This window comes from Fistularia commersonii, chromosome 12 (assembly GCF_037954325.1).
Source record: "Fistularia commersonii isolate RoL2024-O1a breed Wild chromosome 12, RoL_Fcom_v1.0, whole genome shotgun sequence".
Classification (NCBI taxonomy): domain Eukaryota; kingdom Metazoa; phylum Chordata; class Actinopteri; order Syngnathiformes; family Fistulariidae; genus Fistularia; species Fistularia commersonii.
Genome location: NC_141295.1, coordinates 3,249,317 through 3,265,245, shown reverse-complemented (window position 1 = coordinate 3,265,245; position 15,929 = coordinate 3,249,317). Strand labels below are relative to the sequence as shown.

The window sequence follows — 15,929 nt, the reverse complement described above, 5'->3', positions numbered from 1 at the left end:
TGCATATCTCAATTCATTTTTTTAAATGGCCTCTATATGTCACATTGAAATCAGAAAAACTCAAGTTATCAAAGATGAGTTGATGCAGAGTTCTTTGGGAAATGTAACATGATCTGCTATGGCAGGGGTGTCAAACTCAAATACACAGTGGGCCAAAATTCAAAACTGGGACAAAGTCGTAGGCCAACATTGATATTTATTGAAATATCAAATCCAGAATAAACGAATCCTGTTAAGAAATGGGAGTTTGAAGCTCCAAGCAAATATTGCGGGCCAAATATAATTACAGTGCGGGCCAAATTTGGCCCGCGGGCCAGAGTTTGACACCAATGGAAAGGTTGTCATTGACAATGAGGGGAAAATAGTACACTTAGATTATGAATCATTTTTCACTTTTTAATCTCTTACCAATGTCATTTCGTGTAAAAAGTGTAAAATGTCATGAGGAAGGGTGTGTAGAGGACAATATCTAGTTATCTGGCCAAGGACAGATAACGGAGGTGAAGCCCCATGTTGGCAAACTAGTGTGCTAAACAAGTCCAAGCTGTAAGAGTGAGCTTGAGAGTGGTAAGAGAATCAATTTGAAGTAGATTACATATGTTCTGCTGAGTTTGGACCTAGAGAAACCATTGCCCACTGCCCCCAAATAGGTACTGCAGCCAAGTAGTGGAAAGGAGATGGAAATAGGAAGCTGTAGTTGAACTTTGTATCAAATAACTAGATCCAATGGGGTGAAGTTGGTAAGTGCTAAAACACAATACTAGGACGGTTTCTCCCTCTTCCTCTTCTTCTTGAACATCCAGTGAGTTACATTCTTATGTCATTGTACACTCCCACATGTGCTGTCCGTAGAAAACGTTGCAGTATCACAAGAATTCTACATGTCAGCTCAAAGGAAGCGACAGAAGACGTGAGAAACAGATGTGACAGAGGTCAGGCCGTTGCCTTGACAACGACTGTGTTGTTGACGCGTTTTCGGGTCGTTTGACAGGTGGGCGGGGCTTGTTTCACTAAATGACCAATCAAAAGTCACAAAAAACGGTCACTGCGAATGACGTCACGGCAGTTGCAAAGGGAAAAGGAGGCAAAAGCGCTGGTAAGCATGTAGTCTAAGCTTTGATGTGAAATGTGTTCTAAACGGATTTTCTGTAACACTTTCAGCGGCGAATTATTGTTGAAATATACTTGTCTTGGCAACTGGACTTGAATTTCTTCAACCCTCATCCGAGAAGCCTCATGAAGGCAAGAAACCGAAAGGCTTCTTAAACCGAAGAAGCCTCTCGGATGAGGGGTGAAGAAAGTCGAGTCCAGTTTCCAAGACAAGAAGATTTAGAAAAGAATTCACCGTGACCTGGATGACTGAGAACCTCCACAGACAATTTCAGCGGTATACTTGCGGTTGTAGCATGGCTAGATGGATTTTAGAGGGTTTTGCTGGTGTTGGTCGCATGGTGGTTGATAACCGGCCTCGCTCGTGGAGAAACAACAAATTAACTGTTAGCTTGCTAACTGCTGGCAGCTAGCTAGGAAATGTGAAACTAACAAGAAGTAGCCTACGGTCATGTGTCCGGTTTTCGTCTAGCTATTTTTTTTGTTTTTGTTTTTTAGCTCTAGCTTCAAACTCCCATTTCTCGACAGGATTCGTTTATTCTGGATTTGACTTCTTCAGCGGTCAGGAATGTCAGCCCCGAGCTTCCGTGAAGATCGACTCAGCCAATTTAAAAACAAAGGGAAAGATGTCAACGTAAGCTCCCATCGCCATTACCCACGTTTACCGCAATACTCTAGCTTTACCCAAGGTTTTTATTTTATTCTGTCATCTTCTCAGGAGCTGAGGCGTCGCAGAGCGGAGGTCAACGTGGAGCTCAGAAAAGCTAAAAAGGACGATCAGATCCAGAAGAGAAGGAACGTCCAGAGTTTCGAGGACGAGGTTACCTCTTTCCAAGACAACGATCTAGAGGCGCAGGTAACAGATAGCAAGCCTTGAGTTGTTGTTCACAGACATGTACTCCTTACAGATCTTGTCTGCAATACTAAGCACATTTCCAGCTCGAACATTTTCACTTCAAGTTCACCTAATCCTTTACATGAGAGAATATCATATTAAACTTTAACATCTTACTGATAATGATATAGGTAGGCATCCTGTGTGTCCACTCAGTTGCCAAAAGTGTGATAAGTTGTTTTGGATGTTTTCCTCATAAGTATTGGTTTTGTCACGTCATCAGTGCTTCCACTTACATTGAAGAGCTTCTGTCAGTGTTGATAATTAGTTGTTAGTTATCCACCAAATATATTTGAGATGAGATGAGATGAGATGAGAACAACTTTATTAATCCCGAAGGAAATTGTGCCAGAGTTTCAAGTAAAAAACATAACAGCAATAGATAACAGTAGAAAGGAGGAAGAACAAGAAATACAACAAAATATGAACTGTCTTAACTGTTAACTGTAACTACAAAGATTGAAGATTCCCTGCGGCTGAGGGAAGACATGAAGATTTTAGGCAGCATGATAGTCTGCGTTGTCCTTTTCATATAATAAATGTCAAGAGGTGTCAGCGCTGTTTATTTGTTAAAATTTCTTTACACCAACCTTTAAAGCGGGCTCCTAAATTCCTCGTTTTTATATCCATAGCATTCACGCCTGTGGTCTGTGGATGACATTGTAACATATGTAAACAGCGAGAACCCAGAACACCAACTACAGGCCACACAGGCAGCAAGGTAGGGTTCATTGCAAAAATGATATTGTTCTTTTCAGGATTTTACTTTGCCTTTACAATTAACCGGACATCCCCTGATTCCCACTGTAATGTACAGAAAGCTGCTATCGCGAGGAGAGCAACCACCTATTGACTCCATCATTGCTGCGGGCCTCATCCCACAGTTTATAAGATTTCTTGCGCTGTCAGAATGCCCTCCTATCCAGTATGAGGCAGCTTGGGCCCTAACTAATATTGCATCAGGCACCTCAGTTCAGACCAGCGCTGTTGTGAAGGGAGGCGCCATTCCAGCCTTCATCAATCTGATCTCATCTCCCCACTTGAACATTAGTGAGCAAGCCATCTGGGCCCTTGGTAACATTGCAGGTACTGAATATTCATTATACGGTGGCTTTCTGAGTGTCATGTAAAGCACCTTAAAATGTAATGTTGTTATCATATGATGTATTTGGTTATCTATAACAAAAACAGTTTTTGAATAGAACAGTTGCAAATGTACTTCCAATATATATCTAAATACTCTAAAATGTTTGATTGTAACCTACTTACTTCCTACTCTTTCTACCCCATGAAATCATTAAACTATAAATGTATGTTTATTCCCCAACTTAGGGGATGGATCCACCTACAGAGACCTTGTGATCAAACATGGGGGTCTCCAGCCACTGCTTGCATTATTGGAAACACCAGAGCTATCTTTGTTGACAGTAAGCTTTTTAAGCATTTTTACATCGCAAAGGCAGAGAGAATTTTTTTATCCAAAACAGTGACTTTCATCCACAATTTTTAGTACAGCCGAATATAAAGGCAGCTGTGACTTCACCTCTCCCTGTCCCAGACATAGCTACTTTTTGTTTTCCTGTTTGTAAATTTCTATAATTAACAAAGTGCAGATACCGAGGTCAAACAATTTCTGTAGCCAGATATTCACATTTTGCTCCGTATTGGTTTTAGTGGAATTGTTTCTGTTTTCTTGTGTTTGTCTTAATAACTTTTCTAAGTGATGCAGAATATCTCCAGAGATGAGAGAGTGGTAATTGGAGCGGACTTCAATGGGCATGTTGGTGCAGGCAATAGAGGGGATGAAGAAGTGATTGGCAGATTTGGTATACAGCATAGGAATGCAGAGGGACAGGTGGTGGTAGATTTAACAAAAAGGATGGCAATGGCCCTTGTAAACCCTTTTTTCCAGAGAAGACAGGAACATAGGGTAACTTATAAGAGCGGGGGTAGGAGCACGCAGGTAGACTACATCTTGTATAGTCGAGGTAACCTGAAAGATATCAGTGGCTGCAAAGTCGTTTTAGGTGAGAGTCTAGCCAAACAGCATAGCATGCTGGTTTGTAGAATGACCTTGGTGACAACGAAGATTAAGAGGACAAAGGCAGAGCAGAGGACAAAGTGGTGGAAGCTAGAAAAGGGAGGAGTGTTGTATGGTTTTCAGGGAGGACTTGAGAAAGGCTCAGATGATTGGACAACAACAGCTACTGAAGTGGGATACTGAGGGGACTGAAGAGAACAGACATGAGTACAGGGAGATACAACATAAGGTAAAGATAGAGGTAGCAAAGGCAAAACAAAGGGCTTATGATGACTTGTATGCTCGGTTGGATAGTAAGGAGGGTGAGAATGATCTATACAGGTTGGCGAAACAGAGATAAAGATGGAAAGGATGTACAACAGGTCCGGGTGATTAAGGACAGAGAGGGAAATGTATTGACAGATGCTAGAAGAGTGATGTGACGATGAACAGAGCACTTTGAAAAGCTGATGAATGTGGAAAATGAAAGAGAGGCAAGGGTAGAAGAGGTGACTATTGTACACAACAAAGTAGCAGAGATTAATAAAGTGAAGTGGGGAAGGCACTGAAGAAGATGAAGAGTTTAAAGGCAGTGGGTCCTGATGATATACCTGTGGAGGTGTGGAGGTGTCAAGGAGAGGCAGCGGTGGAGTTTTTGGCCAGATTATTTAACCGAGATCTTAGAGAGGGAGAAGATGCCAGAAGAATGGAGACAAGGTGTGATTGTGCCCATTTTTAAGAATAAGGAGGATGTGCAGAATTGTGGCAACTATAGAGGGATGAGCCATACAATGAAGTTATGGGAAAGAGAAGTGGAAACTAGACTGAGAGCAGAAGTCAGCATTTGTGAACAACAGTATGGCTTCATGCCTAGAAAGAGTACTACAGATGCAGTATTTGCTTTGAGAATGCAAATAGAAAAGTACAGAGAGGGCCAGAAGTACCTGCATTGTGTTTTGTAGACCTAGAAAAAGTGTATGACAGGGTGCCAAGAGAGGAATTCTGGTATTGTATGAGGAAATCTGGAGTGGCAGAGAAGTATGTTAGACTGGTGCAGAACATGTATGCTAGCTCTGAGACAGTGGTGTGGTGTGCTGTAGGGGTAACAGAGATGTGGAGGTGGGAGGTGGGACTCCACCAGGTATCAGCTCTGAGCCCCTTCTTGTTTGCAGTGGTGATGGACAGGCTGACAGATGAAGGATGAGATCATGGTCCATGGAGACAGGAATCTCCATTGTGATTTGTAGTGAGAGCAGAGAAGAAGATGAGGAAAATCTAGAGAGGTGGAGCTATGCTCTGGAAAGGAGAGGAATGAAAGTTAGTCGCAGCAAGACAGACTATATGCGTGCAAATGAGAGGAACTCAGCTGGAACGGGGAGGTTACAGGGTGTGGAGATCAAGAAGCTGGAGGATTTCAGGTACATGGGGTCAACAGTCCAGACCAACGGAGAGTGTGGAAAAGAGGTGAAGAGACAGGTTCAAGCAGGTTAGAATGGGCAGAGAAAAGTGTATGCGATAGAAGACTAAAGGCCAGAATGAAAGGAAAAGTGTACATCACAGTGGTGAGACCTGCGATGCTGTATGGACTAGAAATAGTTACAATGATGAAAAGACAGGAGGCAGAGCTAGAGGTCGCAGAGATAAAGATGCTAAGGTTCTCTTTGGGAGTGACTAGGATGGGTAGGAGAAATGAGTCTATCATCGGAACAGCACATATTAGATGTTTTGGAGAGAAGGTCAGAGAAGCCAGACTGAGATAGTTTGGCCATGTACAGAGGAGGGATAGTGAATATATTGGTAGACAGATGCTGGAATTGGAGCTGCCAGGCAGCAGGTCTCGCGGAAGACCAAAGAGAAGATTTATGGATGTAGTGAGAGAGGATATGAAGTTAGATGGTGTGAGAGAGGAGAATACAGAGAATAGGGTTAGATGGAGAGGGTTGATTTGCTATGGCAACCCCTGAAGGGAAAAGCTGAAAGAAGAAGAAGAAGTCTTAATAACTTTTTAACTTTTTAATAGTGGACCAAAGCTAAATTAATAACTCAGGGGAAATATCTCATCCTAGTTGAAATGTGTCAACAAGGGTGATAATTCTGTCATTTTATGTTAATCTTTTGTAGGCTGCTAATACAAGATTTAGAATTTTGCATGTGGACCTTAGCAATGCAACCTTGGCCATTTTGACTGTTATTTGCATCAAGTGAAATCCACAAGTTTCACCGCAAGTTTATGACTTTTTAGTCATGGCCTGTCTGGCTGCTGCGGAAATCCTTTTTTTTTTATTCAATTGTATGTATATGACAGTAAAAGAAATCACTATTTCTTGGCTGGTCAAAATCCGCAATTCAGTGTTTAAAAAGTGATTCAGCAACAGGTGTAATTTAGCGTTTGTTTTAAACTTCATCTAATTAGAATGTTCCTTAATTCAAATTTTACATTACCGTGGCCATTTACAATTTAGAAATGAAGACAGCAGGAGATAGTTCCTCTCTGTGTATCACATAAAAAAGTGACCCCTTATCTGCAGCCCAAGTTAAAAATTTCCCTATTCAGCTATTCTGTGAAATTGAAAAATGGGGATGCTTTTTAACAATAATGGACTCACCATCCCGTTGCAGTCAAGCTACATACGGAACATCACCTGGACGCTCTCTAACCTGTGTCGGAACAAAGACCCAGCACCCCCTTTGGCAGCGGTGCAACAGCTGCTTCCAGCGCTTATGCGCCTTCTCCATCATGATGACAAGGAGGTCTTGGCCGACACATGCTGGGCTTTATCCTACCTGACTGACGGCTCCAATGAGAGGATAGAAGTTGTAGTGCAGGCTGGGCCTGTGCCTCGCCTAGTCCAGCTACTAACCTGTTCCTCGCTTTCCATTGTGGTAAATAATGACTTGTTTTACTTAATGTTCGTTATGTCCATTTAAAAAGAAATGCAGTTTGTTACATATTTAACTTTCACATAATATGTGGGAGTTAAATTCTTACATGTAATACACTTTCTGCATTTGTCACATGAGCTGGCTTCATCTCTGATCAAGTTGTAATTTATTTTTGACATGTATAGAATGAAATGAAGGCTGTTTTTTAAAAAAAACAAAAAAAAAAAAACACCACAATTTCCGCAACTGCTACTGGAACTCGATTACCTGATTACTGCCCTCTATATTATTGTTACCTTATTATTTGTGAAGTAACTGAATGGACATTTTGACTGTCACAGACTGCATCACTGCGGTGCCTGGGGAATATAGTGACTGGGACAGATGACCAGACCCAAAGCGTGCTCAATGCAGGTGCCTTGGCAAAGTTCCCTTTGCTGTTACAGCATTACAAATCCAACATTCAAAAAGAAGCAGCCTGGGCAGTGTCCAACATTACTGCTGGCAAGACTTGCCAGATCCAGGAAGTTATCAGCGCTGGGCTGATTCCCATCCTGGTGGAGATCCTCCAAGAGGTCAGATTGAAAAATATAAATGGCTGAAATTTATAATCAGATTTATCTGCTTAGAATCAGCTTTATAGGCCAAGTACGTTCACACGTTCACAGAATTTGTCTATGGTTTATAGTTTCACTTTGTATTGACATGATGGTAAACAAAGACTGATAAAGTCATTATACACAATAGTCATTATACACAATACAAAATACAAAGTGCAGAGCGCAATGTAGTTCAGTGATTAAGATTCCAAATGAGTAAAGTTGTCAGTTAAGTAGTGCAAAGATAGTTTGTGCAATGATCAGCAAATAGTGACAATGTGGTGACATGAGATGGTAATGAGTCTGGAATTTGATTAGGATAGAGTTGGTATTTAGGAAGTGATGACCTGGTATGGATGTTTTTGTTAGTGCATGGCGTTAAGTGTTATGGGGGAGCGGTGTGTGTGTGTGTGTGTGTGTGTGTGTGTGTGTGTGTGTGTGTGCGTGCGTGCGTGCGTGCGTGCGTGCGTGCGTGCGTGCGTGCGTGCGTGCGTGCGTGCGTGCGTGCGTGCGTGCGTGCGTGCGTGCGTGTGTTCCGAATGCGCCAAGTTAAAATAGATATCAGGGTGGATTGTCCTGCATTATCTTGTGTGTTTCTTATACCTAACCGCGATGCGTACATTTAAATTCTCCAGATGTGCAGGACAATTTACAATCAATTATCCTAAGCACAGAATAAGGAATTTTAGACATGGTTGTCAAAACATAATTTTGCAGCGTGGTATTCATTTATTCATTTTCACACCTCCCTAGAATCAACACCTTCTTTTTCCATTCACAATCACAAAATTTACAAATCGCTTAATCTTTCTTGATATAAAATGTACATGAATGATCATTTATGGTATCCTGAGCTTTTTCTTATTCTGTCTGAATGTTTTGTTGTCCAAAATTATTTATTTCCCTTTTAGGGAGACTATAAGACCCAGAAAGAGGCAGTGTGGGCCATCACTAATTATACTAGTGGTGGAACCGAGGAGCAGATTGCCTACCTGATGCATTGTAACGTCCTGGGCCCTCTACTCAACCTACTTACAGGCAAAGACAATAAGATCGTCCTGGTTATCTTGGATGCAATTGATAATATTTTACAGGTATAAAGTAAGACCAGCTCTACATTTAGTCGTGTTGGTAGCTTTTTATCAGAGTTTCCCACAGTTGTCCTGTTTTATGGGGGATCAAAACATTTAAAATCTTGCCATTTCTTGCTTATTGACCTTTGCATCCACCAGAAAAAGGTTTCTACAGTTATTAGTAATGTTTTGTGTTTCAATTTTAATTAAATAATAGTTTGACATTTGAGATACAAGTGAATATATCTGCAAGCATATACTCCCCTCAACCAATTTTAGGTGCATTTTTGGTTCATGTTGGCCAATTGTGTCCACAAACCGATAACTGCTGTTGTTCCCTACTTACAAATAATTTTTAGAGATGGGGAGGTGTAATGTAAAATTTGATATCAAAGTCAAAGTCAGCTTTATTGTCAGTTTCTCCACATGTTCTAGACATACAGAGGAAACAAGAAGATGCTTCTCATGTTCCCTCAATGACACAAAATTAACAAAATAAAAGAGTGCACATCAACAGTAAAGTGCACAATAAAGATAGAATAAACGTTAAACTACAAAGTGTATGCAAATACAATCAACTGGTGAGGTGATGAGGTGAAAGGACGACAGAGATTTCACAGCACAAAAACCTGAAATTTATAAATATATGTAATTTGAATTTGAATGTAGAGAATAGCAGCAGTCTTATCTGTATAGTTTAGTGCAAAAACAGTCAGTAAGTAATACCAAACAGTAGCAGGTGAGATTAATTATATATGATATATTATTTTATTGTTTCAATATGCAATAGTTCAATCACCAGTGAATATGATTAAGGTATGGACACATTGGAACTTAACTTTTTCCTCCTTTTCTCAACAGGTGGCAAACAAAACTGGTGAAACTGAACAACTACGCCTAATGATTGAGGAGTTGGGTGGTTTAGACAAAATTGAAGCACTGCAGTCTCATGGCAGTGAAGCTGTCTTTAAGGCATCATTCAACATTATTGACAAATTTTTTTCTGAAGAGGTGAGTTGTAATAATAGGACGCCCTTCTGAAGGGCCTCACAGAAATCTCAAGTTTTGATCGAACCATTTAAAAGTACCTTGAAGTCCATCTGATTATTTTGTTCGTTTCATGTGACAATATTTAAAGATTTTATTTCCATCTCATCCCTCAGAATGAAGATCTGTCTATTGTTCCTGAGGCCGCAACAAACAGATTTACCTTCCAAATCCCTGAAAACCAGAGCTCTTACCATTTTTAACACATCCAAATTGCTGTTTGTAAATTTGAAGCAAAATTTATAAGCTGATATTTTTAAACTGTTTTAGACCTTTCACCTTTGTACATAACAGCACCAAAACCCTCATGTTTCAAAGTTAATTTTATAAGTAAATTGTATTCATGCAACAGAATTTGTCTTCTGTATGGATATGAAAATACAATATTTTCAGCACATTTGAAAATATTCAGGTTTAACCACCGATGTAAAATAAATAAAAAAGCAACTTTTCTTAAAAGGTATCACTTGCTACCACTATGTAGCATGTTTACTGGCTGTGAGTCTACATGTTTCAAGGATTTAAGAATGCCATCACTCCTGTATCGTTACAGATCGCCTTACATTTTACACAGAAGAACGCTCCTCAAAGCCAAAAATACGTTTTCAACAAACCAAACTATTCAAAATGGGTATGACTAATTCATATATTCAACAGGGGCACCCCTATGCAGTGCTGTTTTTCTGTTGATGATTTAAGAGTTGTCAAAGTGTTGATAATCTAAGAAACAAAATGAGTCTGTTAACTCTGTACCCACTATTTATCTTTCCTGAATAGGATTGTAGGGAGCAAGGGCCATACCTAGATGACAGAGGCCAAGAAGTCAGGGTTCACCCTGGAGAAGTTGCCAATCTATCACATCTGTTGACATTCAGATGCAATTTAAAATCATTTAGAGTACCATCCAAGCATAGACACTAGATACTATCTACAGACAGCAGTGCATCTGTGCAGTGCTGAGCACTGACAATTCTGCACTGAATAGTCATATGTCCATTTTACTCTTGATTATTTTTGATACCTCCTCTTCTCCCATTGCTGACATTCCAGCTGAGGGCAGCATTGGGCTTTTTGTGCCTCGATTCACACTGCAACTAGAAATGGTACCTCTGAAACTGTGTAAATTTGCAGTTATGTTTAATTTTGTACAAGAGGCAAAACTGGTTGTAAACCAATAGTGACTCATTTTGTTTACTTCTTTTTATCTGAAATATGATTATCTTTCAATGCCGCATGCCTGACTCCAAAAGAAACCATTCTGATTTGGTTGAGGAATTCTTTTGTCCCCGGAAAAATTGTTTCAAATAAATTTTTAAGCTATGATGCATACAAAGACTATGATTTAGGAATAATATATTTGATCTCAGTTACAGTAGTGATGTGCATTTTATTTTGAAAATGTGTGCCGGATGTATTTTGCTATCAATCCCTGACTCGCCCGTTTGCTTGCAGCAGCCGACAGTCTTCTCAGCACGACCAACTAAGAGCACACGGCTGTCCGGATGGAGGGCAAACCTTTCACTTGATATAAATCGCTGCCCCTGGTTCACGGCATGAACGGTATTTGGGAATGTAACAATTTGCATTTGCCAAGGAACGGAGTTCAGGAGATGAGTGATATTTCAGCAATGTGGTCATTTTGTCACCATTCTGTTGCATACACAGCCAGCGTGATTTGCTATGGTGATGCTACAAGCTAACGCGAAGCTAGCAGAGGAGCTGATTTGGGGGATACGGTTTTGAAGAACTCTCATATTGACACAGTTAATACACACTTCATTAATTTTCATCAAACTGGAACATAGCGGGGAATGTCTAACCAAGGAGTTCGGAGAAATGGCCCAGTAAAGCTGCGGTTGACAGGTAAGCGAATTTAAATCCCCCTTCGCTGTTAGCTGCTAACCAAGCTGGCTAATATCTGCTAGTTGTACAGCTGGGTAGTGGCATGTGTAATTGTTTAATTTTCTACCAACATAAATCCTCGAATTTACATTTATATGACACGAACAATTGTGACAACTTGGGGAGTGTGACTGCACACACGAGAGAGGTCAACAGTAACATCAGACACTTGCTAGCAAATATCAGCTTAGCATTAGCTGTAATATTGTGCTAAATTTTACTAATCTACCCAGGTAACGTTGGTCTTTGGCTGTAGCATGTCTATCACTTGAAGCACCTCCAAATGTCTGCGGTGACTTAATAATTTTACTTTCTCTATCCTTGTTAATGATAGCTTAAAGTAATTTACCTATTTCAACATTGAGTTCTTAGCGACATTAAACTGCGCGCTACATTTTTCTATTAAGCGAACATTGCGTGTGTGTAAGTTATCGATTGACAGACTTCCATTTCGCAACAGTCATTTATAGTAATCAGGAGTTATTTTTGAATTGAAACTGAAATTAAGACTTAGGGATTTAAGGGTGGGATTTTTAAGATGCCACGGTGTCTCAACACGACGTGCGCATTTCGTATCATACCATTTTGTGTCATTAAGAGGAGAAAGTCCTCTGTAGTGCGTTTTACTCGAATTGATGCCTTAATATAATAATCATTTATTCGATCTGCCTTACCTGGTGCCTGCTTCGTCTGTTGATGAATCTGCTAACCTCAAGGAAAATACAAAGAACCTGATAATATATCATTCCAACGAATCCCTTATGCTGAAATTTGCTAAATTTAACTGGTGTTGATAATCATCATTAGGGCATCATGTTGTTTTGGGGACCCTGTGCAAAAGAACTTGGGGGCTCCAGACACTGAACTATTCATTAAAATCAGTTTCCAAGACCAGCAAGAAGGCTTGCCCATTTCCATTTGTAAATCATGGTGAATTGCTATTCTTTAATGGTTACATTCTCATATGTGAAGCAGACTAAATGTAAAATAATTGCATATACTTTTTAAATTGTATGCATTTTTGGTTTCAATTTTTGAAATAAAATCTAAGTTTGTTTTCTTGGGTGAAAGCATAGCAATATGGTAAACATTTTAGTCGTTCGAGTCTTTATATCTCATGACTTTTGAAATGATTTAAATTGATAACAATACAAGCAGGCAGAATAAATATCTTGTAATAAGGTATATTTTCATTTTTCTCTTACTTAGCTAAATAAAGATTTGATCTGTTTTTACCCATAAATCTGAACCCTGTCGGGTCCATGCTGCAAGTGTTATATTAATTACATAATAATTTACAAAATGCATTTTTGATAATTGATATCAAGTTAAATTGTAATTCTTGGTGATTTTAAATTAATTATTTGTCATTTTTAAATCCTAATGCACAAGCACTATGTTCAGAACACAAAAAGAAAACAAAAACAAAAGAAATTGTCCAATATAGCATTGTCTTTCAAGTATGCTACTGCTCGATGAGTGTTTTTAGTAAATATCCACACTGAATAGAAAATTAGCCGAAGATGCCACAGCACAAGCTCCTGTTATGACATAAACACACTGCAACACAGCGAGAGTTAGCTAATGGTAGCTTTCTTTTTGACCGCACACAGACTTTACTGGGTTATATAGCCTTAGGTGTCACCTAATCACACAGCCTTAGTCCATGTCTCCATCACTCATGTCACTTTGAGGATGTGTTGTTTATACCTCTGAATGTTCTTACAGTCCTTCAGTTAGCCCTTGCTATTAGGAGAACACATTTTGTCCCAATGGATCCTACCACAGACTGGCCCCTTCCAATCCATTTTATAGAGGGACCCAGTCATGGCCCCGACAATTCTTTTATAGCTAACTGGGTGACAGAGCCCGATGCAATATACATTTGCAGATAGCAATCAACCACACATTTACAACTTCCTAAAAGAATCCCATTAAACACTAAAAGCATTTTCACTCTGCCCTCATTCTCTGGGAAGTATTAAATGGCATAGCATTGCCTCGAGGATGTTGTTTTTCCTCTTTTTCTGATTCTAAGGATTGTTTTTCTTTCTGGAAAGATGACAGTTGGAGGTGGGCATTGTGGGTGGGCGCTGCCTCTTGTTGTGGTGAATAAAAGTTGAATGATTGCTTGTTTATCAGCCCATCATAAGGGCTTTCCTCTGCTAGAACAAAATTAGTGTATTCATTGTGGATATATTTGCTCAAAAGGGCAGGTGATCAGCCAGTTTACAAAATGGTGCATAAGTTTGGGGGGGCTCTCTTTTGGCTAAAGGGCCCTTCAGCCCTGCAGGCTGTAGGGAACAACTGCATAGCTCACTTACGTCTTCGGCCAGTGCTGACCATACTTAAACATTTCTGAAAGACTCACGGCAAGGCTGAATAATTTTAGCTTTTCAATTCACGAAACTTTGGCCTGTCATAAAAATGAGCTTCACACTCTAGATGTAGGCCACATAATGTCAATGGTGTCTCCTATTGTTTATCACTAAGTATGTTATAAAAAAATGGAATATTATAAACATATATTAACTGGCACTGTCCTCAAGGCCATCCATCTGCCTGTTTGGGTGAAGTTGCTGTTTCTCATCCATATGGGGAATTCTTTTTAATGGGCCCAGAGTGATCTTAAGTCTGAATACCAGGAATGCGAAACCTGAGAAATGAAATGTGAGTCTGTGCAGATCACAGAGGTATCCTCCATCTATCCTGTTACTTTAAAGGAGGAGAGGTGTGAGAAATTTGGATGCTGAGAGCAACCAGAATTGTCGGTCGTTCAATGAGGATCAGTCTGGCTTATTCTAGTTTCAGACTTGTGACGTATTGCAACCATTACATGTGTGTTTACTCGTAGCAGCCTCTGATTTATGTCTGAGACTGTACATTTAAAGCTGACATTGTACACCAAACATAGACCAGTTTGGCCGTCTGCTCTGGTCTCAGCTTGAAAGATGCATTTTTTTTTTTTTCCCTTTGTGAGAGGGACATTATCAAAGATCAAAAGTCTTTAAATGTTTTTCATTTATGGTTTTGTCAGGTTATTTATACCATGGTTTGAAGTTTTTGCTAAAAGAAATGGATACAGAAAAAGCGCCGCCATTGGATTTACAATTGCTGAACCCCTATTCTGAGACACATATGTATATTGTCCAGACCATGCAGACATGTCGTAGTCCTGTTTATACTTTCACGAGTCTGCGCTCCATTAATGTGTGGAGTACATCCATGTCCTCCAGAAATGACTGCACTAAGTTTTGCTGAAAGTTTCATCAGCATCAATACTTGTAGGCTTGTAGGTGTCAAAAGAAGTGTGTGCGCGTGTGTGTCAAACCAGGCGACTGGTAACCCCCCCACCCTTTGACAGCCTGTATGGGACAGGCTGACTTGTGTAGAGCACATGCAGGGGTGTACGCATTCAAATGACCACTAAAATTTCTTCCATTCATCAGTGTCCACAAAGAGGCTGTACATAAAAAGAGCACACACAGAATTACAGGATTTTTACTCAAATCACTGACAGTGTACACATTGAAAACTGTTTTCACATACCACCTTTTACTGGCTTTGCTTTATGGTGCTTGAGCTTGCTTATAGAAAAAAAATAAAAAAGCTATTCTTTGAAGCATAAATGATAAATACACTTATATGCTAGTCTGATTTGCATTTGCAGATTTGCATATGTGCACAAAGCTTGACGGATTGCTTGAAGAAGCAATACGTGTCTCTTTTGCCCGCGAAGTGAAATGTATTGAAGTTTTTTTTAATCCCTCACTAATTTTTTGTCTCGTATCATGATACACAAGTAAAGACATATGTACACTTGTCATCTATTATTACACCTTGCCAATGCTTCTGTCCACTCTTTCTTTGGGAGACTTGTGCTACAGTTTATGCATGTGCAGAAAAATGGAAACCGGTGATTGAAATCCAGCATCTTTCACTTTATCAGGATTCAATAATTACTTATCAACAGCAATGCATTTTTATCTTATAAGGTATATTTATTGTCACGTCATTTAGTTAAGTTCTATTCTGAAGGTTTAATTGATTTTGTTAGCTGTGTCATTTAAAGGCTACCGCCATCGACATAGATTTTTACATTTCCACTGGAAATTGTGATAATTCATTGGAAAGCAAGTGATGTGCACCATAGTGCTGCAATCTACTATTGCCAAAGTCCTGACTGTTGCAGAATTCCCACATTTCTTTTGATTATGAGAAATTAAGGTAGATGCCAACTCAGAAAGGTCAGAGTGATTGTGAGCTTTGCTATAATTTTGCGCTCCCAACTGAGGTGAGCCACCCATATTTCTTTCCTTTCTTTCCCAGCAGCTCACGCATTAGCAAAATGAACCACATTCAAACCAGATCAGTGTAAACCACCGTTTCAAGCAAACATA

The 15,929-nt window shown here is 39.7% G+C and overlaps 2 protein-coding genes across 4 annotated transcripts in view; both read left to right on the top strand.

Annotated features, from left to right (window-relative positions):
* Positions 1-1,040: 1,040 nt before the first annotated feature.
* On the top strand, positions 1,041-10,090 carry LOC147228142 (importin subunit alpha-1-like). Of its 2 annotated transcripts, none has more exons than XM_086156372.1 (11): positions 1,041-1,096; positions 1,639-1,744; positions 1,829-1,966; positions 2,638-2,726; positions 2,823-3,091; positions 3,338-3,432; positions 6,645-6,908; positions 7,250-7,483; positions 8,419-8,601; positions 9,442-9,591; positions 9,744-10,090. In XM_086156372.1, the coding sequence occupies exons 2-11, from the start codon at positions 1,679-1,681 to the stop codon at positions 9,828-9,830; spliced, it is 1,575 nt and encodes a 524-aa protein (XP_086012498.1). In that variant the 5' UTR covers positions 1,041-1,096; positions 1,639-1,678; the 3' UTR covers positions 9,831-10,090. The 2 variants fall into 2 exon arrangements, with proteins under 2 accessions (XP_086012498.1, XP_086012499.1); XM_086156373.1 differs by lacking the exon at positions 1,041-1,096 and adding an exon at positions 1,257-1,387.
* Positions 10,091-11,100: 1,010 nt separating this feature from the next.
* The window catches only part of LOC147228141 (E3 ubiquitin-protein ligase SMURF2-like), a 69,670-nt gene continuing 64,841 nt past the window's right edge, over positions 11,101-15,929 (top strand). Inside the window, exons 1-2 of one of the 2 annotated variants that reach the window (XM_086156381.1) lie at positions 11,101-11,187; positions 11,293-11,490. In XM_086156381.1, coding sequence (XP_086012507.1) covers positions 11,439-11,490 — 52 coding nt within the window. In that variant the 5' untranslated portion in view covers positions 11,101-11,187; positions 11,293-11,438. Of the gene's footprint in view, positions 11,491-15,929 lie in introns of both variants that reach the window. The other variant, XM_086156380.1, reaches the window with a different exon arrangement.

Coding starts and splice junctions, on each gene's coding strand:
- LOC147228142 (XM_086156372.1), top strand. CDS start 1,679: ATGTCAGCCCCGAGCTTCCGTGAAGATCGACTCAGCCAATTTAAAAAC. Junction 3,092..3,337: donor GGCCCTTGGTAACATTGCAG/GTACTGAATATT, acceptor TCCCCAACTTAG/GGGATGGATCCACCTACAGA. Junction 3,433..6,644: donor CAGAGCTATCTTTGTTGACA/GTAAGCTTTTTA, acceptor ATCCCGTTGCAG/TCAAGCTACATACGGAACAT.